The sequence below is a fragment of the Pseudorca crassidens genome, chromosome 21 (genome assembly GCF_039906515.1).
Source record: "Pseudorca crassidens isolate mPseCra1 chromosome 21, mPseCra1.hap1, whole genome shotgun sequence".
NCBI lineage: Eukaryota > Metazoa > Chordata > Mammalia > Artiodactyla > Delphinidae > Pseudorca > Pseudorca crassidens.
Window position 1 is genome coordinate 4792334 of NC_090316.1, and position 26683 is coordinate 4819016.

Sequence of the window (26683 nt, forward strand, 5' to 3'; positions counted from 1 at the left end):
ATCCGCCCCCATCTCTCCAGCGAGGCTCTGTGACTGTGCCCTGGGTGGGTGGGGGGTGGGGGGGCCTCACAGCAGGGTGGGCGGCAGGCAGGGAAGGCTCAGGCAGGGCTGCTGTCAGGCCGGGGCTCAGTGTCCTCTTCTCGGAGGCGCTTGTACCCGGAGCAGATGCTTCTTCTCAGAGGCCCCGGCCTGGGCACAAAGACAGGGACCACTCCATTCCTCATCACGGGCCAGAGGAATGGAGCCGCCCAGGACAGCCTGGGCTCGAGGCTCTCAGACCTGAGAGGCCCGTCGAGCCGCCTTTGTCCTTCCTCGCATCGGCTGAGGGCCCTCAGCGCGGTCTCCTTGGCACAGGGGTCCAGGGACTCCTGGCTGGGCGGACACGGGGACAAGTTGCTTAGGCTTTCAACGGGGGCAGTACGGGTGTCCACCAGGCTCTGTCTCCTGTGTGGCAGGAGAGGCGGGCGTTCCACTGGGACCTCATCGTGAAACCGTTGCCATGGCCGGAAAACCCCAGCCCCGAGGGGGTGCGGAGGGGCGGCCCGCTGGGAAGGCGCCTCCAGCCCTGGGGCACCGAGGACCCGCGGACCGGGTAGTACTTCCAGTTGCGCAGGGCGGCGGGGAGCGGCCGCCTGCTGCGGAACCAGAGCCCGTGATCCTGGCAGCAGCGGCGGTAGCACAGGATTGGGCGCCCGGCCCGGCCCATCGGGAGGCAGGTGCCACGGGCGGCCCGGTCCATGAGAACCATGGGGACCGGCGCTTCCGGGCGTGGGCTGGCTGCGTGGCCTTGGCCGTGCCCAGATACATGCTCAGGTAGCTGCCCATGCTCGCGGGTCAGCGGGGTCAGACCTTCGACGGGCTTTGGCTTCTGGGCGGCCCCGAAGTCTGTAGACGCGAAGCTTACGGCGCTGAGGCGACTGTTGGCACCGTGGGACGGTTCGTGGGGCGTCGAAACCTCTGGGCACGAGGTCCTGCGCGCACCAGGCCGGGGCCTCGCGGACTCACTCGGGGCCTCGCGGACCCACCCGGGGCCTCGCGGACCCAGGGCCTCGCGGGGCACCGCTGTGTTCTGAGCACAGGGGATATTCTGCTTTTTATAACTAAAAGAACAAACCCAGCGTTTAACCTCAACTTTATTTTGAAACATTTCAATGTACAACGTTTTAAAATGTTTCCAAATTTTAGAATTGTATACCTTTGTTTGGACTCTGCCCTCCAGTTTTGTCATTGATAATCTCTTCCCCAGAAATTTTCCTGGATGAGCCTTCCAGTGAAATTTCAAAAAGCCTTTTTTTCTACAAAACCAGACTCCTTGACCTCTCTCTATAGCTGATAACCTGGATTATCTCTATTTTCTTAACATTTTACCAGATTTTAAATAGATGTGGCCATAGTGTGCTTCTGTTAGTACCCCTTCAAACTTCTCTCTGTGATTCTTCCTCTGTATTTTTATTAGCGTTTCTCACCCAAATAACTGCACTGACCACCACCTTCTGGCAGATGCCCTTCAAACACACCTCTTTGTTTCCGTGACTCGTCTTTCTAGACTTTAAACAATGTAACCCTACTTCAGATTCAATGTTTCCTCATCTTTGCCCTCTTGCCTTTTTTTTCTAGCACTGAAGGAGGTACAGACTCAAAAATGCATATCTTCAGATCCTCAATCTTCTGTTTACAACCTCTGCCAAATCCATTCCTTCCACAGTATCAAAGAATGTGGTAATTCTTTCCTTTATCTCTCCCCTACCTAGTCAAACTTTGGCCACATTATGCAGCTTATCTGTTTCTTCTCTTCTCTAAAATGCAGCAGGGGAACCCATTTCCCCACTTAAGTCGGAACCCATTACAGTTGTAAGCTGTATGTTAACTATATATTATTGCAAACGATTTGAAATGCCAAGAATGCCCTAATACAAAAGTTACTGAATAGATCAAGCTCTATCTACCCTTGTACATATTCTGTTTCAGAAAACATAATTTGATTTGTGTCATAAGCCAAATTGTGAAAATCTCAAGACTATTTTCATTATGTTTGTTCCAACCAGCCTAGGACACTGGCCCTCTCAGCATTCCACCCAAATGTCCCCACACAGGGCAGTGATGTCTGTACTCTAGGGATCTAAGCTTATCGCCCAAGGCACCGCTAAACTGAATCTGTTTGGCATCTGTCTTACCTTGCACATTAATACAAATGCTGTAGTCACCTCCCTAAATAGATTAGTGCTGCATTCTAAAAGTGGTATTTAACGTTTTAGCAATGAGTAAAACGAAAGCTCCCCAAAGAAGCACCAGGTTTATCCTGTAGATACACACACAGGCACAACCCTGGAACTGACACCGCACTTAGGGAAACACACAAGCTTGGGTTTTACGTCCACCTGTACAAGAGGCTGCTAAAGGCACGACTGTTGGCATTACAACGGAACACATATTTACATGCACACGTGAGAATCTTAGTAAGCATTTGATAATTTAAAATTAGAATGGCATAACGTTGCCCCCCAAATGTCGAGTCCCACTACACCTTCCAGACTTATTTTCACCTCGAACACCTTCCCTAGGCACCTCCACGCCGCTCACTTTCTCCTCTCCTATCGCGGAGGCCGGGCTGCGGGTCCTTCTCCTACCCTCCGCCCTCCCGGCAAGCCCTCTCCCCCCGCGCCCCGCGCCGCTCGCCCTCCAGGGCTGCGCTGTCCCGGCAAGCGGGACAACAAAGGCGGCAGCGTCGGGCCGGGGTCTCGGGTGCCCCTCCCGCCCCCCGGAGGCGCGGGGAGCCGCCTGGTGACAGCGCCGCCCGCACCCGTCCTCGGCCTCCGCCCGGCCCCGCGGGCCCCGCGAGTTTCCCTCGGACCCGGCCGGGCCTCCCGCCGTGGACTCAGCCCGCACCGGCGTCCCGGCCCCCGCCCCGGGCCCCGGATGTGACGGCACCGGCGCCCTCGGCACCCGCCCGGGGCGCGGGGAGATCCCAGGACGGCGGCCTGGGGGAGGGGGCCTCCGGACCGCGTCGCCACCTACCCAAGTGAGGAGGCTCTCGCACAGCTCCACCCGCTCCAGGGACTCCACGTTGAACATCTTCCCGCCCGGGCTCGCGGCCGCCCTGCCTCGCCAGGAAGCCCGCGGCTCGGCCCGGGGCTGCGTCCGAGGGTCGGCCTGCCCGTCCTCCGCCCGGCCGCCGACTCCGTCCGGAGCTGGCAGCGGCACCCGCAGCGTCACCGGCGCCCCTCCTCCTCCGGCCCGTCGGGACCGCGCGGCACCGCGCGCGCGCGCGCGCGCGCCCGCCCGCCCCGCCCGCGGACCTGCAGCCCCGCAGCCCCGCAGCCCCGCTCCCGCCGAGACCCCAGCCCGGCCCGAGCCGCAGTAGCCCAGCACTGCGCACGGCCGCGCCCGCCGCCCGCTGCGTGTCGCCCCCGCGCGCTCCCCGCCGGCTGGTCCCCGCCGCGCCCTCACGGAAGCGCGGCAGTGCGCGTGCGCCGTGCCCGCGCGCCCGGCCCGGAGGAGGCAGCCAGTGGTCGCCCGCGAGGGTGGCGGGCAGCCCCGGAAACAATCTGTGCCCTCGGTCACCGGGAGCTGGCGAGGTGTCCTCCACGGTGCAGAGGTACGCGCGGCCGAGCGCCGGCGGGGCCCCGGCCTGGGCGGGACGGCGGGGCGCCTTCCGCGGGGAGCCGGGCGGCCCCGGGCGCCGGCGCTGTGAGGCCGACGTGGCGGGCTCGGGTCGCCGAGGGCAGCCCGCCGCTCCTGCTCGGGCCGCGCGGACCTTGCAGCCCCGGGAGGCGGGGGTGGGTGTGCGGCGCCGGCCAGCCCGGGGGACCGCGACGGTTCCCGGGGCCTGTCCTTCCTTCCGCAGTGGCCAGGGGACCGGCCTCGAGCTGCCCCCGTTCCAGTGGGTGAACCTCTGCAGGGTTACCGATGAATCGTTAGGCGATACAGCATGTGCAGAAAAGTGCACACAACGGACATGCCTAGAGAGTAATTAGTAATAAAACAGGCAGGTAAAAACAAAAAGAACTGCCCGTACCTCAGGAGTTCCTCCAGCACCTCATGTTCCTTTCTGAGCATCGTTCTCTTCCTAGACTGACTTTTATGATGTTCACTTTCTTGCTTTTCCTTATCTCTTTACCACCTACGTATGCATGCCTAAACAACACAGTTTTTCTTTGCCTGTTGTTGAGCTTCAGTCAGTGGAATCATTGTGTTATTTTATAGCTTTGCATTCATAGTAAGTTTGTGTAGATCCATAGGTAATTTTCAGTGCTGTCTAGTACTCCACTGTATGAATATAACAGTATATCCATGCTACTGTCGATGGGCATTTTGCTGTTCCAGTTTGGAGCTAACTAAGAACAATGCTATAAGATTCATACCCCTAGAGACTAGTACCAACGTGTAAGTTTCTTTAGCGATATGCCTTGGAGTCCTGGGATTGTTGAGTTATAGGTTGTGCGTCACTTTACCAGATGATGCCAAACTTTTATGTGGGGTGCAACAAAGTTAACTTACCGGGACACACCTTTCTGTGGTTTGCAGTTCCTGGAGCCCCCTTTCCCTGTTAAGACTAGGTTTTGTCATTGAGCTATCAGAACTGCCAAGACAGCATTGAGTTTTTCATGATGCTTTTCAGAGTCCCAGTTAACAGATTTTTCATTGTGTGAATGTAGAAGATCTTACCAGAAGTCTTCTCAGTGGTCTTTTAAACATTATTCCCTACACCAAGGGCAGAGAAACCTTTAGAAGTGATAAAATGTACCTCACCTGCCTTTGTTTGGTGCCTCTGGACCTTTGTCAAACCAGAGTTTCTACATTCCAAGCTAGGTTATCTCTGTAAGGATCCCTGGCACTTTAAGTGAACATTACCCTTGTTAGACATGTAAAGTCATCAAGTCAGCCTGATGCCCGTGTAACTTGTCTTTGGATGTGGAGCCTTGTTGGAAGGCCTGTAATGGGTGAGCACCTTCACTCCAGCTGCTCTGGTTTTTAGGACTTTGACACAGTTGACCTCAGCCTCCCTTCTCAGGTTTGATGGCTCACCCACAATGCATTTGTGCATGATGTGCAGTGTTCTTGAGATTTCATTACGTAGCTCCAGTTACCCTTCATGAAGGAAATTATATTAAAAACTTCTTGAATGTGTGTAATTGTCTGCAGAAGCCATGTGGCCATCATGTTTTTACATGAGTTTGGGTAAAAAGACATGGAGTTTCTCCTTTGAAGTTACGGAATTTCCCATATTTCCCTTATTTGTCTGTGTTGTTTTGATTCATTTTTCCTGAAAGCTTTGGAAAAGACCAAAGAGAGGTGAGTGGCACTTGTCTTAGCTGTCTCCTTACTCCAGTTAGTTGGAGGCTAATTCTCATCTACAGCTGTTTATCACATTCAAGTAAACAGGGGAGTGTCCTTCACCGTAGTGTGCCAAGTTTATCCAGTTTCCCAGGGAATACATACTTAGAGCTTAGATCAAAGCGAGCTTGAGATGCTACTTAGTGTAGCTGTAAGGAAGGCATGGCCACATCTTATCATGGTTCTGCAGATTCCTTGAGGGTTGTTAATAATAGTAATCAAAATATTATAGCTTCCGTTAATTGAGAGCCTGTATGATGTACCAAGCAATATGTAAGTGCTCTACCTTTGTTATCATGAACTCCACAAAACTAGAGTGGTTTTGTGGGGTTTTTTGCCTAAAAAAGTGGTTGCTTGATATAGTTCAAGTTAATTTTATGTATTTTACACATGAGGAAGCTGAGACCCAGATTTTGCACAAGTACACAGTTGTCTGACTGCAAAGCTTATGCTTCTTCAATGTATTAAGCTACTCAGTAAGACTTAGCCAGCTAAGCAATAACAAAGCCAGTGCTGGAAATCACTCCCCCTTCTCTCAATTATCAATTTTTCTATCAATTATCAACACCGTTTGCAAGATCTATGGTGTTTTGTTTCTGTAAATCTCAAATAGTTAACAACAGAGTACTACTAACTTGTTTTCATTTGATAGGACCCTATGAAATAGATTAGATGCCATGTTTTATAAATTTAATAACCTTGCTTTGGGGTTTCAAGCGAGCAGCATTTAGTGCAAGGCCCCTGCAACATGTAAAATCCCCTGTGCGCTGCTCAGCGGGGTAAGAGGTAGCCAGCGCAGGCGCCTCCCTGTGCCAGTCACTGAGGTCTGCAGAGGGCACCATCAGGAAACTGGGAGGGTCTAGGGTGCTCTGTAAGAATGGTGCTGGGGAGATACGTCTTAAATCTTTGAGCACTGAAGTCTAATTTTCATCTCTGAAGGAAGGAAGCAGACACTGGCTTCTATTTTTATTGCTAAAGTAATACGTTCTTGAAAAGAATTCAGACTATAGAACTGTATCCTGGGAAAGGTGAGGATCTGGCTCTCCCAGGCCTGCTCCCCACTTGTAACCATTTTAACCTTTGGTTATTTAGCTTTCCTGCCTTTTTTTTTTTTTTTTCAATTCCAGAAAGCTCTGAATCAGAGAAATGTAGTGGTGGAGGGAACTTAAGAAATCTTCAGATCCAGCTTTCATATTTTGCAGAAAATGAGGGGTCCTAAGAGATTAAGCGGGGTCCCAGTTGTGGTAGCAGAATTGGAGGTAAACTCCGGGGCCTGCATGCCATGCAGCGGGGCTTGGGCTTGCCTGTGCCCTTGGTCCAAATCAGCAGCATTGATTTGTTCCAGATGAGCAGAGGTTGGAGGACTGAAGTTCAGGTTGACATTGGAATTCATTTTCAAGATTGGGGTATAAGGTCAACTCCTCAAGTAGAAAATTTTATTTCTTTTTATTGTTTATCCCCTGTATTCTTAGATTGGCTTCTTTCCAAACTGAGGTGGTGGCATAATACCTCATTTTTGAGCCAGCAGCACCTGCAGTTCCTTTTTGGACTCCTGTGATAAGAAAAACTACTGGCGGAAGTTAACTACTGAAGCCCCGACAGGTTGGTCAGACACCATTAGTAATTATCCATGTGAGGGCTGGGATTTCCACATGGCAGGGAAGTGCAGCTGACCTTTCTGTTCCTCTCTGAGACTTACCAGCAGTCTCCTCCCTTCCTACCCTCTCTCAGCCTTCAGTGTCCTTCAGTTCTTCAGTGTCCTTCAATTCTAGTGTCCTTCAGTGACACTAGAATTTGTGGCAATAAAAAGTAACTCTTCATTTCAACAACTTTGGGAACTTTTGCTATAAAATGATGCAAATAACATTACATGGTCCTGCAATACTTAAAGTATCCTGGATCTCTGAGCTCTTGGATATGTGAATGAAGCAGCGTCTGAAGGGTGTAATTGGTAGAAGTATGTCTTTATACAGTAGAATATATATATATAATTCTGATTATTTTATTTTTTTATTGAACTATAGTTGATTTACAATATTGTGTTTCAGGTGTACAGCAAAGTGATTCAGTGATATGAGTATATATGTATATATATATATAAAATGTATAGAGTAGAATTTAGTCACATGATCACTGATTACACTTGGAAGGACACAGAAACAAATGTAACCCATTAAAACAAGAAATAGTACAAAGTAGTGAAACAAATGTAACCCATTAAAAAAAGAAATAGTACAAAGTAGTGAACTCCCTAAATGTACAGCTAGGAGAAAATCCTCCGAACTGGATTCAGTAATTGGAGGCTGGGACTCTCCACACAGGATAACACTTTGCTGATCTCTGAGCAGATGCAAGTGGTTCTCACTGACAGGACTCCTGACAGCCACAGCATCTTCAATTTAAAAAGAGGAAACCTGACAACATAAAGATCTAGATTGACTACATGGCCCACCCCAAGATTACTTGAGGCTTTTTTCTTCAGTTTCATTTGGCAGTTCATTTGACTCTTCTTTTGAATAAGATACTGAGGTTAGAGCTCCTTCTCTGAGTTTCTGGTGTGTGCTTTCATGAGGGATACTTGAAACCTGTCATTAGAAAGTTCCTGATACATCAGGCCATTACCATGTGTAAAGCTGATGAAAGCCACCTTTGATCTGTTTGTTTGCTTAAGTTTCTTCCATGAGAGGTAATTTTCTTACTAGCAGCCAGTTCAGGTTCTTTTCAAAGGTGTTAGACTTTCACACTCAAAGTTTCCTTTTAACAGAAACTCACCTGATTAATGATGATATTGAATAAAACTGTTTTCAGTGCAGGACATTACATAAATACAGGTTAATTATGATTAGTCATGTATATTTAATTGAATTTTATTGCCTTTATTTCCCTTTAGGTGTCTTACAAGATTTTAAGTAACTTTAGTGTTTGCCATCAGAAAAAAGTAGGAATAACCTGTGATATTTGGACTCTGATGTGGTTGGACCATCTCCCCTCATATCTATAGAAATTGGGTATTACCATTTTCCTCTAGTTTAGTGTATGGGAGGGAGAGTTTCATATCCTCCCTTTTCTCTTCATAAGGAAATGCAGCCTCAGGGTGATTCCATATTCCAGGCAGTTCCCAGAATTCTGAACCATAAACTGAGCTTAGTTCCAAGTGAGGCTAATCGTTTTCCAAGCAACAGAATTTTCATTAATTCAAGTAGTCTCAGTATAGCTATAAATGTTCTATAGCCTCCATGTCTTTTACTTTTCAAATTACTAACACCATAAGTAAGGTAAGTCACTCCTATTTAAACACATATTTATTAGGTCCTTCTGTGTACAGGGCAGTGTGCCAGGTAATACAGGAATATTTACAGAAGAAGACAATATATTTCCTTCCGTATCCGTACATGGTACATTCCATGACGCACATTCAGTGCCATGAGGGAGAAGAGGGATGTGATCTATGTGGAGAATTTATTTGGTATTCAGGAATAAGAAAAGAGCAATTGGGCATGAGAAATGTCTTTTCTTCTTTAATGATTTTAAAGAACTCATTAATGGGGCATTCCCCACTGGAGATGTACTTAATGCAACCTACCTCAAGTGGGTGCTACAAAAAACTACATATATCAGAAGTCAGCTACATTTATATCGTTTTTATTAATATAATTCATTTTCACTGTGTCGTTTTTAATTTTCATCTTATCTCTTTTTCTTTTAGACCTGGAATGGCCAAATATCAAGGTGAAGTTCACAGTTTGAAACTGGATGATGATTCAGTCATAGAAGGAGTAAGTGACCAAGTACTTGTGGCAGTTGTGGTCAGTTTCGCTTTGATTGCTACCCTGGTATATGCACTTTTCAGGTGAGACTAAAGGACAAAAGAACTTAAATAATACGTATTTCCAAGGGCCACTGACTTTCTGACTGCTTCTAGTAATGTTTAATACTTAATATTAAAAGCAAGTAATAAAGCTGATTCACTTTGTTATAAAGCAGAAACTAACCAAAAAAAAAAAAAAAAAAGCAAGTAATGAGTTCAGTGATTGTATGTATTTACTAAGGTATTTTATTTTCCACTAGGCTCTAAATGCTACTGTGTATTTTTCCCGTCATCAACTGTCTAGTCAAAAAAATTTAGATTTATCACCCATATTTTGAATAAAATGTTAATATTTTCTGTTGGAGTATCACAGTTTTAAAATGTAATTTTCATAATTGAATTCATCAACTTATAGGTGATATAATAGGTGCAAATATATTTTCAGTGTTTAAATGAAAAAAACTGGGACAAAAAAATCTTGGACAGTATGGAGGGATTAAGATTAGAATTTAAATTGCTGTTATGTAGGATTAAGTGAATTAATAAATGTGAAACACTTAGAACATAGGGTTGTTGAGAGGATTAAAGGAGTTAAAATATTTTTTTAAAATTACTGTTATAGAATCAGGAATACTATTTAAAGGTCTTAGATGTCTATGTACCAATAAACAGAGATAGGGTAATAAAGTAGAAATTTAAGTATTAACACATGGAGATAAATAAAATTTTGTATATATTGTTGAAAACAGAAATGACAAAAGTATAAAGTAGAAAAGAGATTACAGTAATTCCAAAAAGTACAGATCTGTTAGTTTCTTATAAAAATTATAGAAAGTATTATTAAACAGAATATGAGCATTCTCTTTTACCTCTGCATGGTTAGTTTCTTATTAGGGTGACATTATCTTGATTTCAGTAGAGTATTTTACACGGTACCTGGTGATGCCCTTGTGGACATAGTGGGGAAATGATGACCAGATGATAGCAGATTTAAGTGAGTTTATAACTGGTTGACAGATCATTCCCAGGAGTGCTGACTAATGTTTTAGTGTAAGCCAAAAAAGAAGGACACTGAATTGTTGCAGGGCTCTGCTTCTGAGCCTGTTCTTCTCATTTCTGTTAGCAACTGGGATGAAGAAGACAAAAGAAGCATGTTTGTTAAATTGTCAGTTGGGATGGATAGCTAATGTATTGGTACAACAGAATCAAGATTTAAAAATGGGTCATCCCATACATCTGTGGTCAGCTGGTTTTTGACAATGGTGCCAAGACCTTTCAGTGGGGAAAGAGTTCAACAAATGATGTTGAGACAACTGGATAGCCACATGCAAAAGAATAAAGTTGGACCCATACTACATCATATGCAAAAATTAACTCAAAATGGATCAAAGATTTAAATGTAAGGGCAAAATTATAAAACTCTTATAAGAAAACATAGGAGTAAGTCATGAAGATTCTTAGATATGATGCCAAAAGCATGATCAACAAAAGAAAGAATAGACAAATTGGAATTCATCAAAAGTAACAACTTTTTTTGCTTCAAAGAACTTCATCAAGACAGTGAAAAGTCATTTCACTGAATGGGAGAAAACATTTCAAGTCATATATCTGATCAGGCCCTTATATCTGAATATGTAGAGAACGCAAAACTCAATAATAAAAAGATGAGTAACCCAATTAAAAAACGGGCGAAGGACCAGAATAGACATTCCTCCAGAGATATACAAATGGCCCATAAGTATGTGAATAGATGCCTGACATTCTTAGTCATTCAGGGAAATGCAAATCAAAACCACAGTGAGATACAGCTTCATACCCACTGGGATGGCTAGGTCCAAAAAGTCAAATAATAACAATTGTTGAGGATATGGAGAAATTGGAACCCTCATACACTACTGGTAGGGGAGTTAAAATGGTGCAGCCAGTTTGGAAAACTATCGGTTCCTCAAATGAGTAAACATAGTGCTACCATATATGCTAGCAATTTTATTCCTAAGTATATATACCTATGAGAAATGAAAGCATATCTCCACATAAGAACTTGTACAGGAATGTTTACAGCAGGATTATTCATAATAGCCAAAAGGTGGAAACAGATGAATGGCTCCATCAATAGATGAATGGGTAAACAAAAGGTGGTATATGCATGCAATGGAATATTATTCAGCTTTAAAAAGGAATGACATACTGATGCACACATGCTACCTTATGGAGGAAACTTGAAAACATTGTGCTAAGTGAAATAAGTCAGACACAAAAGGCCATATATTTGAGTCTGTTCTTATGTCCACAATCGGAAAATCCATAGAGATAGAAAGTAGATTAGTGGTTGTGTAGAACTGGAGTTGGAGATATGGGGGCAATAACTAAAGGGTACAGGGTTCTTTCTGAGGTAATGAAAATGTTCTAAAATTGACGGTGGTGATTAATTACACCTCAATCAAGCTGTTTTAAAAATGGGTCATGACTAGGCAAATACCAAAAAAAAAAAAATCTGCTCTTTACCTATTAAGAATGGGATGCAGATATGAATTTATTGTCATTTGAAAGTATCCATGATAAATTGTTGAGTGAGAATTAAGTAAAAGGCACATGACAAAACCATAGGTCAAGTAGCCCATTTTGTTTAAAAAAAGGATTTTTATAAAATTAATTTTATTTAAAAATATTTTTCTTTTCCTTTATTTGTTTTTCTAATTTTTCTACTATGGATAATTATTACTTGTAAATAAAATATTTTTCCTCACAGACTGTAGTGATGTGAAGCCCAAAATAGAAGTTTCTATTAATAAGGCAATTGTATGTTGTAGATGCCAAAAACTTAACAGCATCAAGGTGTATTAATCAGAATAATCAGATAAAGGTCACATATAGATCATATTCAGTTTGGGTCAAGAATTTTAAATTAGAAAACATTCAGGGGAGGTTATCAAAATGGGTAAAGCTATGGAAACAAATCATATAAAAATGCCTGAAAGAACTGGGGCTATCCAGCTTAGGGGAAAAGACTGTAGGATGCAAAAGCTTTAAATACGATGAGAGCTTGTTTTGTTGAAGAAGAATTAGGTTAATTCTGTGTAACTTGATGGAGAGAACTAGGGTGTAAAGGACAAAACCTACAGATTTTTCCTTCTTATGTAGTGAAGGACCCAGTTCTTCCCTACCGTTTCTCTCCTGTGTCTCCTTTATATTTACACAGAACTCTTCACTTCTGGTCACCAGATGTGTGTGGGCTTTTCCCCTCCAGGCAGTTCTCCATGACACCAGCTGGGTGTCCCACAATTTAACTCAGTTCTGATACTGTCTGCCTGGAGATGGTGTCAGCTCCACAGGTTAAGGGTTCAGTCCCACAAGCCTGCTCGCCACCACACTTCATATGCCAACGGCAAGTAGTCGGTCCCCAAGTCACCCCCAGCTTCTGTCTGATTTCTGTCCCCAGGTTACCCACAAGAAATCGGAGGTTCCCGTGACCCCCTTCTCAGGTTTGATTAATTTGCTAGAGCAGGTCTCAGAACTCAGGGAAGCAGTTAGGTTTACCAGTTTATTGAAGGGTGTGATAAGGGATACAGATGCACAGCCAGACGAAGAGATGCATAGGGCGAGGTCCGGGGGGTCCTGAGCGCAGGAGCCTCTGTCCCCGTGGAGTTGGGGTGCGTCACCTTCCTGGTGTGGACGTGTTCCCCCACCTGAAGCTCTCCGGACCGCACTGCTGGGATCTCACGGAGGCTCCCTCACGTAGGCGTCATCGATTATTCACTCTGTTTCTGGCCCCTCCTCTCTCTGGAGAATTGGGGCAGGGGTGGCGGATGCTGAACATTCCAAGCTTCTAATCAGGACTTTGTCCTTCCGGGGAGCAGCCCTCATCCAGGAGCCCACCCAGAGTCACCTCATTAGAGCAAAAGACACTCCTGTCACCCAGGAATTTACAAGGCCTTCAGGAACTCTGTGTGAGGGGCCAGGTCAAAGACCAAATCTTAGAATACAAGGTACTCCTAGTACTCTTATCACTTAGGAATTTGCAAGTGTTTCTGGAGCTCTGTGCCAGGAACCAGGGGCAGAGACCAATATCTATTAATATATATTTTCTATTATCTCATACCGGGCCAATAGGTGGAGCTAAATGATGAGATTTTGGCTTAACCTAAGATACAACTTTTCAAATGATATAAGGTGCTCCCCATTACGTGGATGTTGTCTTGAATCTGTCATATGATTGGATGGGAGGTCAGTTTAAGTTGCTGTCCAGCTGTTCAGATTCAAATTCAGTTGGCAATTGTCATCCTGCTACTTTAGCTGAAGTATTCAATTAATGAGTTAGGGGAGGGGTAACATGCGTACTAGAAGATTCAAACAAAGGAACTTCTTGTCTCTTTTCTGTAATTTCTTTGATGTCTGTAGTCATTATAATTCATCCTTTGTTTCTATTGTGGTAACATATCCATAACATAAAAGTTGTCACTTTAAGTGTACAGTTCATTGGCATTAAGAACATTCACAATGTTGTGTAACCATCACCATTGTTTATTTCCAGAACTTTCTCATCATCCGAAACAGAAACTCTACCAGTTAAATAATAACTTCTTATTTCTCCTCCCCCTGCTCCTGGTAACCTTTGTTCCACCTTCTGCCTCGAGAAATTAGGCTATTCTAGGTACCTCATAAAGTGGAATTAGACCGTGTTTGTCCATTTGTGTCTGGCTTATTTCATTTAGCATTCTGGCATTTTCATTTAGTAATGCATGCAAGGTTCATCCATGCTGTATCATCTACCAGAATTTCATTCCTTTTTATGGCTGAATAATATTCCATTGTATGACCAAATTGAGCTATTTGTAATGAGGTGGATAGACCTAGAGTCTGTCATACAGAGTGAAGTAAGTCAGAAAGAGAAAGACAAATACCGTATGCTAACACATATATATGGAATTTAAGAAAAATAAATGTCATGAAGAACCTAGGGGTAAGACAGGAATAAAGACACAGACCTACTAGAGAATGGACTTGAGGATATGGGGAGGGGAAAGGGTAAGCTGTGACAAAGCGAGAGAGAGGCATGGACATATATACACTACCAAACGTAAGGTAGATAGCTAGTGGGAAGCAGCCGCATAGCACAGGGAGATCAGCTCCGCGCTCTGTGACCGCCTGGAGGGGTGGGATAGGGAGGGTGGGAGGGAGGGAGAAGCAAGAGGGAAGAGATATGGGAACATATGTGTATGTATAACTGATTCACTTTGTTATAAAGCAGAAACTAACACACCATTGTAAAGCAATTATACCCCAATAAAGATGTAAAAATATATATATATTCCATTGTATGTATATACCATGTTTTGTTTATTCATCTGTTGATGGATATTTAGGTTGTTCCCACCTTTTGGCTATTTTGAATGGTGCTCTGTGAACGTTGGAGTACAAGAATCTGAGTCCTTGCTTTCAACTGGAATTGCATGATCATGTGGTAATTCTGTGTGTAACTTTTTGAGGAACCTTCAGTCTGCTTTTCACAGCAGCTGCTCTGTTTTACATTCCCACCAGCAATGCACAATGGTTCTAATTTCTCTACATCCTGGCCAACAGTTGCTACTTTGTGTTTTTTTGATAGTCATCCTACTGGGTGTGAAGGGGTATCACACTGTGGTTTTCATTTGCATTTCACTGATGACTAATGATGTTGAACATCATTTCATGTGCTTATTGGCCATCTGTATGACTTCTTTAGAGAAATGTCTATTCAAGTCCTTCGTGCATATTCGAATTAGGTTGTTTGCTTTTTTGTGTTTGAGTTATTTCTATATTCTATCTTAATCACCTATCAAATATATGATTTATAAATATTTTATTTCATTCTGTTGGTTGTCCTTTTATACTCTTGATTGTGTCCTTTGATGCACAGAATTTTTAAACTTTGATGAAGTCCAATTTATCTATTTTTTCATTTGTTGCCTGTGTTTTGGTGTCATGGTTAAGAAATCATTGCCAAATCCAAGGTCACAGAGATTTCCCTCTGTGTTTTTTTCTAAGATTTTTATAGTTGTAGCTCTTAAGTTTAGGTCTTCTATCCATTTTAAGTTAATTTTTGTATATGGTATGAGGTAAGGGTCCGACTTCATTATATTTGCATATGGATATCCAGTTTTTCCCACACCATTTGTTGAAAAGACTGTCCTTACTCCACGGAAGGGTCTTGGCATCCTTGTCAAAAACCAATTGACCAGGGACTTCCCTGGTGCGCAGTGGTTGGGACTCTGTGCTCCCGATGCAGGGGGCCTGGGTTCGCTCCCTGGTCAGGGAACTAGATCCCACATGCATGCCGCAACTGGGAGTTTGCATGCCATAACTAAGGACCCTGCCTGCCGCAACCAAGACCTGGTGCAGCCAAATAAATAAGTAAATAAATATTTAAAAAAAAACAATTGACCATATATGTGAAAGTTTATTTCTGGTCTCCATGGTCTATTCCATTGGTTTTATACGTTTGTCCTTATTACCAGCACCACATTGTTTATACTATAACTTTGTGGCAAGTTTTGAAATCAGGAAGTGTCTTACAACTTTGTTCTTCTCTTTCAAGATTATCTTGGCTATTTAGAGTCCTTTGAGATACCATATAAATTTTAGGATGGGTTTTTCTATTTCTGCAAAGAATGCTGTTGGGATTTTAATAGGGGTTGCACTGAATCTGAAGATAGATCACTTTGGATAGTATTGACATCCTAACAATGTTGTCTTCCAATCTATGAACATGGGATGTCTTTCCATTTATTTGTGTCTTCTTTAATATCTTTCAGCAATGTTTTGTAGTTATAATTAATTTCTTTTTAAATCTTTTCTATTTGGTCTTCCTTCTTAAGCCATTAATAATAGCTGCCATGTGTTGACATACCAGAAGCCAGTCAAAAGGGTCTGGTAGGCAGGTTAACCTATGAACCACATGCTTGCATATTTGTAAACTTTGATTCAAACTTGCTTTCCTGACCCACGCTTTGGGTATCATTGCTTTCCTCATATCAGAGGTTCCTGGCTCTTTTCCAGGGCTACATATAACTTAACTGGTTTGACAGTTTTGGTTTCTCTTTTCAGAGAACTTAGAAGGACCATAAATCGTTGATAAATACACTAACAACACATGTACTTCTGTTTCATAGCAGAGCCACTGTTTTCCTTGGCATCTCACTTTAGACCTGCTTAGTGTCAAATGCCATCATTTTCTCATAGCTAAGGTGATCATATTGTTAAAGAACAAAAATTAAACCAAGTAAATTTGAAGATCTAATTGGCTTTACTAAGCTATTCATGAATCAGGCAGCACCCCATCCAGCAAGTAGAGAGATATTTCCGGGAGTTGTATGAAATAGAAGGTTTTTATAGGCAGAAGGAGGGTGGGGCAAGGAAGTTATTAGCAAAAGAAAAGTTAGGATTATTTCAGGCCAAGACTTCTTCTTCTGGGGGAAGGAAATGGCAGGGGTCTTATCATGCAGGCTACCTCCTTGGTACTGACCAGGAAACCCCAGATTGACCAATTCAGATCCCATTCCTGGGGAAGGTGGGAGCTGCAGTTGGGCCAGGTGTGAAGTCTCGGTTTGGTGGCATAGGCTTTAGCACAGGTGATGCCATTTGAGGCCTGAGGTTTTCTCTATAACAGTATGTTCCTGATCTTCTAATCTAGCTTTCAATCTATCTTGATTAGATTTCTAGATTTTTGGTTCTGTACTCAAAGTTACCAGTCACAATTAGCTACCTGAGCTACAGGCCATGTTTAGCATCTTGGGCTGTTTGTTCTTGTTCTTGGCTATACTTTGACTTTTCTAATATTCTACTATCAGATTTAAGAATTTTATATCTTCTCTTTTATGGAAAGAGACCAAAAGAAAGACCTTCCAGTCACATGGTCTATATCAATCCTCAGAAAACCATGACTGTTTTTTTCCAATGAAAAGGGAATGTTTTTTCATTGTCAAAGAGCTGAGAATTTCCAGTTAGCTGGGTGTTTCCTGGTGTGTAAATAGGCTGGTTCCTGAGCTGTTTCTTGATAGATTGTTTTTCCCATAGAGTAGCTTTCTTTCACTGATTCATTTATTCAGTCATAAGAACGTAACATTTTAAAATAAATAATCCACCAAAATTTAAGGTGTTTAAACAGAATTCAAGTAGTTTCATTATATTTATGTTGAGCTTCTGATTAGATATTTGACTTTAAATTGTTTTTATGTCGTCTCTTAACTAATGGTTATATTTTTTTGGCTTTCTTTTCTAAAATTTAAATTTTTTACTAAAAATTAAATAACCCTGGGATGGATTTCTTTAATTTTCCTTATCCCATTAGAATATTGATTTAGAATTCTTATTGCTGTGCTATATTGGGTCAGCTAGAGAGTAAAGGCTCTTCTATAGATTAATAACACCGACACTGAGTAGACTTAAAATATTGCTGTTAAAGAGATTTACGTTTAGAAAAAACTTCTATAGCCAAATGAAACTAAACTGATTCAGATGTAAATCTTCACCCCTGACCCTACCAACCTAACCACTGCTTCTAGTTTTCAGTCCTCACTTCAGGCATCCCATCCTTTTATATGGACCTCTAACTTCCTGCCTTTGATTCTTCATTTTAATTGTTAATGTTAAGAGATTAGTGGTATCATAGGTTTGGGCTTTTCTACATTATACATTTTAGGTTTTGTTTTTCTCTGTCCCTCTCACCTCATAGGTGAAAAGTTGGGAGAAGGACCTAATTAGATATGGAAAAGTGTTCAAATACATAATAATACAAGAAATCTTACAAAAGAAATAAACGTGTTATATTATATGTAAGTCTGAAATTACATTCAATCCCCAAGGTACTAGGCCTCTGGATTTCATCATTTGCCAGTTAAACCTGAAATGAGCCGATAATCAGTGATCTCAGAATAGCCTAGAATGTTCAGTCCTACAGTTGGAGTACAGTTGTAGGCCATCATTTACATTTCTTATGTTGCTAGTAGTCTAGGTCAAAAATTAGACCCATAAGGAAAATGGATTCATCTAACAATATTTTATATTAAAACCGTATTATAATTTATTCAGCAGAAATGCACATCAAAACATTCACCCAGAAAACCAAGAGCTAGTACGGGTGCTTCGGGAACAACTTCAAACAGAACAGGTACTGTTGTGATATAAATCTGTGCATTTGTATGAGGAGTACATGTTATCACTCCCCTTGCATAAGAAATTGCGATGATGTATCAATAAATTCCTTTTTGGAAGCATGTGCTTCTTTCCTGCTTGGAGTTACCTTTATTATTCTATTGATTGTACATTTTCAGATTAAGCAAATGACTAGTCTAAATCTAATCAAGATGTTTTCATGAATTTAGTTTTAACTTGCTTTAAAAGACAACAATTTTCCTATTATTTACTTGTGAGGAAATAATTACTGTCTAATTGGCTTTAATGAAATGTAGTGGAAAAACTACTCTTTCTAAAATATATTCCCGGGCTTCCCTGGTGGTGCAGTGGTTAGGAATCCGCCTGCCAACACGGGGGACACGGCTTCGAGCCCTGGTACAGGAGGATCCCACATGCCACGGAGCAACTAAGCCCATGTGCCACAACTACTGAGCCTGCGCTCTAGAGCCTGCGAGCCACAACTACTGAAGCCCGCGCACCTAGAGCCCGTGCTCCACAACAAGAGAAGCCACCGCAATGAGAAGCCCGTGCACCGCAATGAAGAGTAGCCCCCGCTCGCAGCAACTAAAGAAAGCCCACGTGCAGCAACGAAGACCCAATGCAGCCAAAAATAAATAAATAGATTTAAAAAAATAAATAAATAAAGTATATTCCCCTAAGACCTTCAAAGAAATGACTATAAGGGATGGCTTTTTTTCCTTTTCTTTTTCTTCAGTGATCAAAGTTGTTAAAACTACTTAGGCAAAGAAGAAAACTTTTCTCCTCTGCCTCTTCTTTGCTTTTAACCATATGGATTCCCTAAGAACCAGAAATGTAATATATTTTATGAAAGCTGGTTTAAGTAGGACATTGTATACCTTCATGCTGAGATACCTAATATCAAAAAAAAAATTAAAAATTGATTGTCTACCCACCAGTCAAATTTTAATTCCAAAGAGGGTTTTTATGATTTATCCATTCACCAAATATTTATTGAACATCTACTATATGTCAGACATTGTTCTGGGCATTGAGAATTCATTTGTGAACTAAACAGACAAGAATTCTTGCTTCATAGAACTTAAATTCACTGATGCAAAAATGGTTTAAGCATATTAGTGGTACTGTGTTCCAGAGCTCTTGTTATCAATAATTCATGCTGGCCTGGTGTTTTATAATTTACAAAGTGATTTCACATACAACTATCTCATAATCTTCAGACATGTAACGACTATCAGGAATGTATGAATGAAACAGATGTTAAAAATAGAAGAAAGCTAACACCTGGGGAGTAGTTTGACATTTCTTATTGTTCAGCTAATGAATGCATGAGCTCAGCCTGTGTTACCCAGAATAACTTACTCTTTCTAACAGAGTAACTCCTGAGTTAATCGGCTTTTTATCTTTGGATATATCTTTTTATCTTTATCTTTAGACTGTGTTCAGGAAGGAAGGTAGAGACCATGCAGTTTAGGCAGAACAACACTGGAGCCTCATAAGTTTCTCAAACTTGTAAGACCTTAACTAGTGCACATCTAAAATTTGAGGATTACACAGTCCTGACTGTATTGTTAAGTATCTTTTAGCATGAAGGTGAATTTTGAAAAGACTGTGTGTGTCGTGGCTCAGTATGCACTTGTCTTCTCACCAGGATGCACCTGCTGCTGCCCGACAGCAGTTCTACACTGACATGTACTGTCCGATCTGTTTACATCAAGCTTCCCTCCCTGTTGAAACAAACTGTGGACATCTCTTTTGTGGTAAGCAAACAATGCTGTTCTTGGTGAAAGTGACTATTTAGACCAAGACCCGTGTGTGTGCACAAGCCGGATTCCTGATTTTCTCTCTGTCACGTTTTGTATTTTGTGAGTGGGGCAGATTGCTTCTGAGATCCTGCTCTTGTTGTCAGCCACTTTTATTTAGTGTCCGTAGTTCAAAGATTAAAAAGACTGGTTATTCAACCCCCCAATAAACAGAAATGTGTTTCTTTGAATAGTGAGTTAAGGATATCTGTACCATGAGGGAGTCACTGAATTCCTCATTTTCATCGCTTTCTGGCGGTTTCATTTATTACTCCTCCTTCCCAAGGCGGCAGTGTTCTTCTCCCAAGGACCTTGCCCGAGACCTTCCCTTGGCTCTGCCACCTCTTTTTCACTCTGAGTCGGTGCAGAAGTTCTTACCTCTCTTCCTCCGGGACTTCCAGAGGCTTGGGAACCCTAGAACACGTAGAAGGATGAGAAGGGACGTTGATGTCGCACTAACTTAGTGTCAGGAAGGGGTGCTATCCACCCCTGGGCATCTCCTGACCTTCCAGGAAGAGTCACAGAGAGTGATGAGACATACCGCATAGCCACTGCTGGCTGTGGTCACGTGAGATTGGCAGGAGTCGGTTATTATGGGCCTGCTGTGTGCTGGACGCAAAATACTCCATCTCATCCCAGCTCACAGGTGAGGAACCCCGAGGCTCAGCAGTGCTAAGAAATTTTACAAACGGCAGCCCAGCTGCAGACGGACAGAGCTAGGTTTTAAACCCGGGTCTGACTTCACAGCCTGTGCGCAGTTCTGTTGGGCTGGCCAAAAAGTTCGTTCGGGGTTTCCCATAAGCTGTTACCAAAAACCCAAACGAATTTTTTGGCCAACCCAATACTATGTGAATGGTGGTTTATACAACTACTCTCTCCTTAAGGTTTATCTCATCATTAGACCTATTTTTTATTGGTAGTATTTCTTTCCCTTCGAACAGCTGTATGCAAGATAGGGTGCTAATTGCTCCCAAACCGTACTGATTTAACATGTAGCATACAGTGATTTGTGCTTTGCTTTCTCCCCTTTGTATCTTTTGTCTAAGAGTCAGAATTCCAAGGTATACAGTGTTACTGTTCATGCTGTTGGGGGTGAAATAAAGTATCTGGAATCCATTCCATGCTATGCAGGGTTTTGTATACCTTGTGCCCATTTAGTCAGTACTGACCAATCCCATCATGGCCTCATCCATGAATTTCAACCTCTTCCCTCAGGTTTTTGTCTAAGTAACTAACAAATTACAAAGCACTATTTCGGTGTCTATCCTTAATTATCTGTTGGAAGTGCTAGTGAGCAGCCAAATAATGAAAGATCAGGTGCTGGGGCAGGGGATTAAATGGCCATCAGAGAAAGCAGACGTTCCCCCTCAAACCTCTGGCCGACGTTCCTTATCGATTGTGGACTTGCTCTGGGTCTGGCTGTGCCTCGGCCGTCCCCTAGCACAGCACCCGAGGCAGGGGTTGGGAATCAGTGAGGTCTGGCAGGCTGGGCGAACTCTATTTGCCAGCCCAGGCTTAGGTGATGCACTGTGTGGATAACCCGGTCAGTTGAAAGATGGCTGTGCTGTGCTCTTGGTTTTACCTCTGGGTCTGGGGTAATAGGGTAGATTCCTTCCGATATCCTGCTCTTCTTGTCGGGACACTTTTATTTACTGTCTGTAGCTTCAAAGGTTAAAAAAAAAAAACAACACTAGTTATTCAGCTTCTTAATAAATAGAAATGTGTTTCTTTGAACAGTAGTTCAAGGATACTGATACCATGTATATGAAGAGCATTTCAGCTTAGCTCCATGTGTGGAACTACAGTTCTGTTCTTTTACAGCAAGTCAAGAATAACAGCAGCAACAGAATTCACCTAACTTGCATTTGTAACCCACATTACTTTATGTAATTCCCCGGCAGTCTTATGAGGTCTTATTCTCATTTTACAAATAGACAGATCTAGAGAGATTGTGCCCCGGATTCAAGTCATTGAGTCATCTCTCCCGCCATCCTAGTTAAGGGAAAGCATCAGGCACATCACAGCAGGTGTGTATGACCTGAAGTGTTTGATTTGCTGGACCATAGTTTTCCAGTGCAGGCAAGTGGCCACTACATAATTTGCAAACCAGGGACACCTGTACTCCAATCTGTGGAAAAAGTTACGGAATTAAATAAATTAACATATGTCAAAACACGGTGGACTTTGGGGTGAAAAGGTAGTAGGTAAATCTAGGGCATCATTACAGACGGTAATAATACTAACGTATTTATGATCAGTTTTGCTTTCCTATGGTTTCTGTATGAAATTAGACTGCTCAAAGTAGTTAGTAAATATTATCGAATTAACACAGCACCCTGCGAGCAGGAAAAGATATCAGATACAGATGGTTTAGCTTTTTAAACTTGTCTTTAAATCATCGAACCAGTTTTTCCCCACAGTCACTAATGGTCAGGTTGGGCGGCCTTGGCTTCAGCCAGTGGCCTGCTCACCAGTGGCCTCGTGTACCATTATTTCTGCCTCTGGGATTTGTTCCTGCCATCGCAAAACCCAGAGTGTCCTCGCTCCTGTCTTCTGCCTGTCAAATCTTACCACCCCTACAAAGTTGGGTTCAAATTCTGTACACCTTTTGTACTGAAATTTAATCTTACACACCTCAAGATGTAACTACTTTCTGAGTCATGTAAGTATGTTACCTTGGTCCCCTCAATTTGATTGAAGGAGCCAGGAAGCAGTTAGTTCAGATTCACAGTGGAACCTGGATGATCCGAGAAATGGGGGCCTGCAGAGAAGAAACTGAATTGGCTCCTTAAATATCAGCCAGTATTTAAAAATACTCCTTCTTCATTTGTTACTGGTCTGAACTTTAGTGCCTATACACTTAGTGCACCTACCACCACTTTTTCAGGTCTGTAAATCCTCTCTCTAGGCTGTGTTTACCTGTTTCACTGCTCATCAATGCCTTCAAGAAGAAAAATCAAATCCATCCAGTACAAAAGTTGATTCAGTTACTTAACTGGATTATGAACTTTGTTAGGGCGGGAAGCGTGAAATCTTTGTATCCTTTGGCTCCTTTGTGCATACTACCTAATTACTATTATTGACACTTAAGTGACTTGGTTTTCTAAACTTTTAAAAAAATGGAAGTTGTGTTTCTGTAACATATATATCAAATTTGCAACAGAAAATTTATAGTGTGATTTGTTGGTTGTCATATGTACAGTAATGTTCAATTAATTACTGTTTTATTTATTCACATAGGAAATGCAGTATTTTCTATTAAGCCTCATAGCATTGAAGCAGTTAATGCATGCTTGCTTTTGATTGTAAAAATGCTTGTATCTTAACAGGTAGTTTAAATTAAAATATTTCTCAGTGGCTGGGAATTGTTATTAGATTTGAATTTGCCTTAAGACTTGGTTGGATAAAGTAAAAAAACATTTTAAAATAGGTGATGCTGTTAAAATATTTCAAATATATGAAACTTTCCCAGGATATATGGACTTAACAACATCAATATTAATGTTTTCTTCCCATTAGGTACCTGCATTGTGGCGTACTGGCGATACGGTTCATGGCTTGGGGCAATCAGTTGTCCAATCTGTAGACAAACGGTAATGTTTGTGCCCAGAAAACATCATTTGTACTAGCTCATTTTGTAAATTTTTATAGTTTCTGTATCTAACTCTTGAATTATTTTTATGTTTTTAGCAGAACTTCATTTATCCAAAGCTTCTCTGATGTTTCTCCATTATTTTTTTTAATGTCTTTAAGACACCTCAAAAAAAGGGAATTCCCTTTGATATCACTTCAGTCATAGTGAAAAACAGCTGGTACATGAACCCTTCCCCAAATCCTAATAAGTCTTTGTTGTAACACCAGCAAGGGAACAACTGAACTGGCAATCAGGCTTAAGCAAATATGCTCTGCATAGACTTCTTTTGAAAAAAATAATTTTTCAGTTGTACTTTCTTTTTAACCTGCCCATCTGTGGTGAGGGTCCAGACAGCTTTAAATGACGAACAATGCCTTTGAAAAATGTCTCTTGTGGAGCCGTGGCCACGTCGCATCACCCAGAGCAGATTAGCCTGTTACATCAGTACAGATGCTGCCTCCGAGGGACGCAGTGAGGTTTTACACACGCGTGTCGGAGACTGAAGTGTCAGTACGCTATCAAACGGCTCAATTTCTTCGACAAACTGGAGAAACAAAATTTTGTTTCGTTTGAAAAATCTGAGAAACTGATATTTGTAGTTTTTAAGTTAATAAATATAGCCAAATGGGATGTTCATTCACTTTTCAGAATTTCCTTTATATTATTCTTTTCATTTAAAATATATGCCTGTCTGATAATGACTCACGATCAGGTACACAGACAGCCTCTCCTTGGGAAGTCTTCCAGTGCAAACGGATGTCCCGACCAGGATGGAGAGCTTCCAAGTCAGGATGCTGAACTGAGCGCACGCATTTACTTTTGCTCCCTCTGGCAACCCCACCGAAACAGGAAAGGCGTAAACCCACAGGGACCACAAAGTAAAATAAGATTAGAGAAGGCACAACAGTTGTTGAAAAATTCTTTGTACAATATAACAGACGTACAGGAAAGCACACAAAATAAAGAGGTACAGCTCGCTGACTTGTCACAAAGCAACACCTGAGTAGCCACCACTCAGATGAAGAAACAGAAACTGGCCACAGCCCCAGAAGCCTCCTCGGGACCCCTTCCAAATCTCCCCCGCTTCCTTCCTCTCCTAGAGGTAGCTACTATTTGACTGTTAGGATAAGCATTTCCTTGATTTTCTTTACAGTTTTATTACCTTAGCATGCTCCTCTAAAGATTGCTGTTCAGTTTTGCCTAATTTGGGGACTGTATATAAATAAAACCATATCGTGTGCGCTGTTAAATACATATACACACACACAGAAACGCACACACGTGTGTGTGCCTTTCAGCCATTGTTCTCGCTTATCCACTTCCCCCACTGCTGCCTTTTTTGGTTGGAGAGAGGAAGGTTCAAGGCTTTCTCTTCTTTCCTTCTTGCTTCTATCGATACATCCCCAGATTCTGCCTCTTTCACACTTTTTACCACATGGTTAGGAGGAAGATCATTTTTTGGTACCACCTCTCCGGCTGATTTGATGTGTGACACAAGGCAGTTGGCCCTGAAGCTTATTTGCCAGTGCCACCTCTCATCTTTAGCTCTCTGCCAGCAACACGGAGACCAGGCCGAAGGTCTTGCCATAAACAATTAGTTCCACCACCTGCCCCTCTTTCTGGCACTACCTGTGGCTTTTCATAGGGCGTATGCGCATTAGCAGGTGGTATCCTTTGGACCACACATAAATTGGCTAGAGGTGAGAAAGGTGGAGATAAACTTGTGGGTTCCCTAACTGCAGTGCGTTCCCACTGCAGTTCATCTACCTGCCCCACCGCCTGCTTCACTGGGAACAGTGTGCAGGCTGCTGCCTGTGGCTGGGACGTGGTCACCACGTCTCCCCTGGGCGCGCACACTGACACGCCAGCGGTCCTACCACGTCCCTAGGGTGAGTGCAAGTGTCAAGCTTTCTGGACATCCCAGACAGAGGAAGTCCTTCCTCTCCAGCATCACTATAACGCCTACCCCAGTGCCTTATAACGGGCTGTTGAACACGTCTCCCTCCCCTTCTATCCTGGGGATTGTGATCACCAAGGCACAAGGCCACGTTGTCCTTTTTTTGTACGTCTAGCACTTAGCGCAGTGCCTGGCCCATGTACGTGGTCAGTTAACATTTAGTGAAAGAATTCATCTTTATTAACAAATTTGTGAAGAGATGGCTGTACCTGCTGTTCCTACCACCTGCTGCTCTTAGGCACTCCTGTGTTTGGCTGTTTGGGAAGCACCTGAACAGTGGGGTCCTGGTTTTACAGCTGAGCTGAGGGTCAAAACAACAGTGAGATGATTTAAACCCAAATCTATCACGGCTCCTTCCCATATTTATCTCTTTGTACAGTGGCCATTTCTATAGGAGGTGTTATATTTTTAAATATACTTGTTTTTCGAGGTACCGTCATCTTCAGATTACCCGAGTATAGTCCAGGAACATTTGTGTATCCTCCTTAGCTCCGCCATGGAGGAATCAGGGTTAAATGTATTATGTTATATAACAGTATCAAGAATTACCTTTTTGATTGTAGTAGAGATGGGTGCTTGAGAGCTGGTTCCTGCAATAACTTCAGCTCTGTGTGATGCTGGTAGCATTCAAAGATCATTCAGATACCAGAGAGGATAAGGAATCATGATTTTAATCAAAAAAGAAAGCCCTAATTTTCCTCTCTCAAAGTGATATGTCACTTTGCTCCTGAATATTTCTCATCATTCTTATATCCTCAAATGTCTGTTAGCCCAAACAGCGAACTACTAACTTGATCCCTGGTGTGGATTGAAAAGTACTTAAACCAGTGCCCATTTTATTTTACAGGAGTTCAAATAACATTTTGAATGGATTTTATTGTAAGGAAACAGTAGCTTACTTTTCTCCCCTGTGTCGCCTTTGTTAAAAGAAACGAGCAAAATCTAAATTCAGAAGCTTTTCTCATTCTATTGAATAATAACACAAAATGAAAAAAAAT

General features: G+C 42.6%; 2 protein-coding genes across 12 annotated transcripts in view; one reads left to right on the forward strand and one right to left on the reverse strand.

Moving 5' to 3' along the window:
* Positions 1 to 3210, reverse strand: part of HOOK3 (hook microtubule tethering protein 3) — a 128656-nt gene extending 125446 nt beyond the window's left edge. For 3 of the 4 annotated variants that reach the window (XR_010939477.1, XM_067721445.1, XM_067721446.1), the window contains exon 1: positions 3016 to 3210. Coding sequence is in view for 3 of the 4 variants with exons in the window: in XM_067721445.1 (XP_067577546.1) it covers positions 3016 to 3072 (57 nt within the window). In the remaining variant the exon portion in view is untranslated. The remainder of the gene's footprint in view (positions 1 to 3015) is intronic. The other variant, XM_067721447.1, reaches the window with a different exon arrangement.
* An 84-nt stretch (positions 3211 to 3294) lies between these two features.
* The window catches only part of RNF170 (ring finger protein 170), a 30105-nt gene continuing 6716 nt past the window's right edge, over positions 3295 to 26683 (forward strand). Inside the window, exons 1-6 of one of the 8 annotated variants that reach the window (XM_067721453.1) lie at positions 3455 to 3595; positions 6807 to 6936; positions 9041 to 9184; positions 18209 to 18287; positions 19944 to 20052; positions 23614 to 23687. In XM_067721453.1, the coding sequence (XP_067577554.1) occupies positions 9048 to 9184; positions 18209 to 18287; positions 19944 to 20052; positions 23614 to 23687 (399 nt within the window). In that variant the 5' untranslated portion in view covers positions 3455 to 3595; positions 6807 to 6936; positions 9041 to 9047. Of the gene's footprint in view, positions 3596 to 6806; positions 6937 to 9040; positions 9185 to 18208; positions 18288 to 19943; positions 20053 to 23613; positions 23688 to 26683 lie in introns of all 8 variants that reach the window. The other 7 variants (XM_067721454.1, XM_067721457.1, XM_067721458.1 and 4 more) reach the window with 7 other exon arrangements.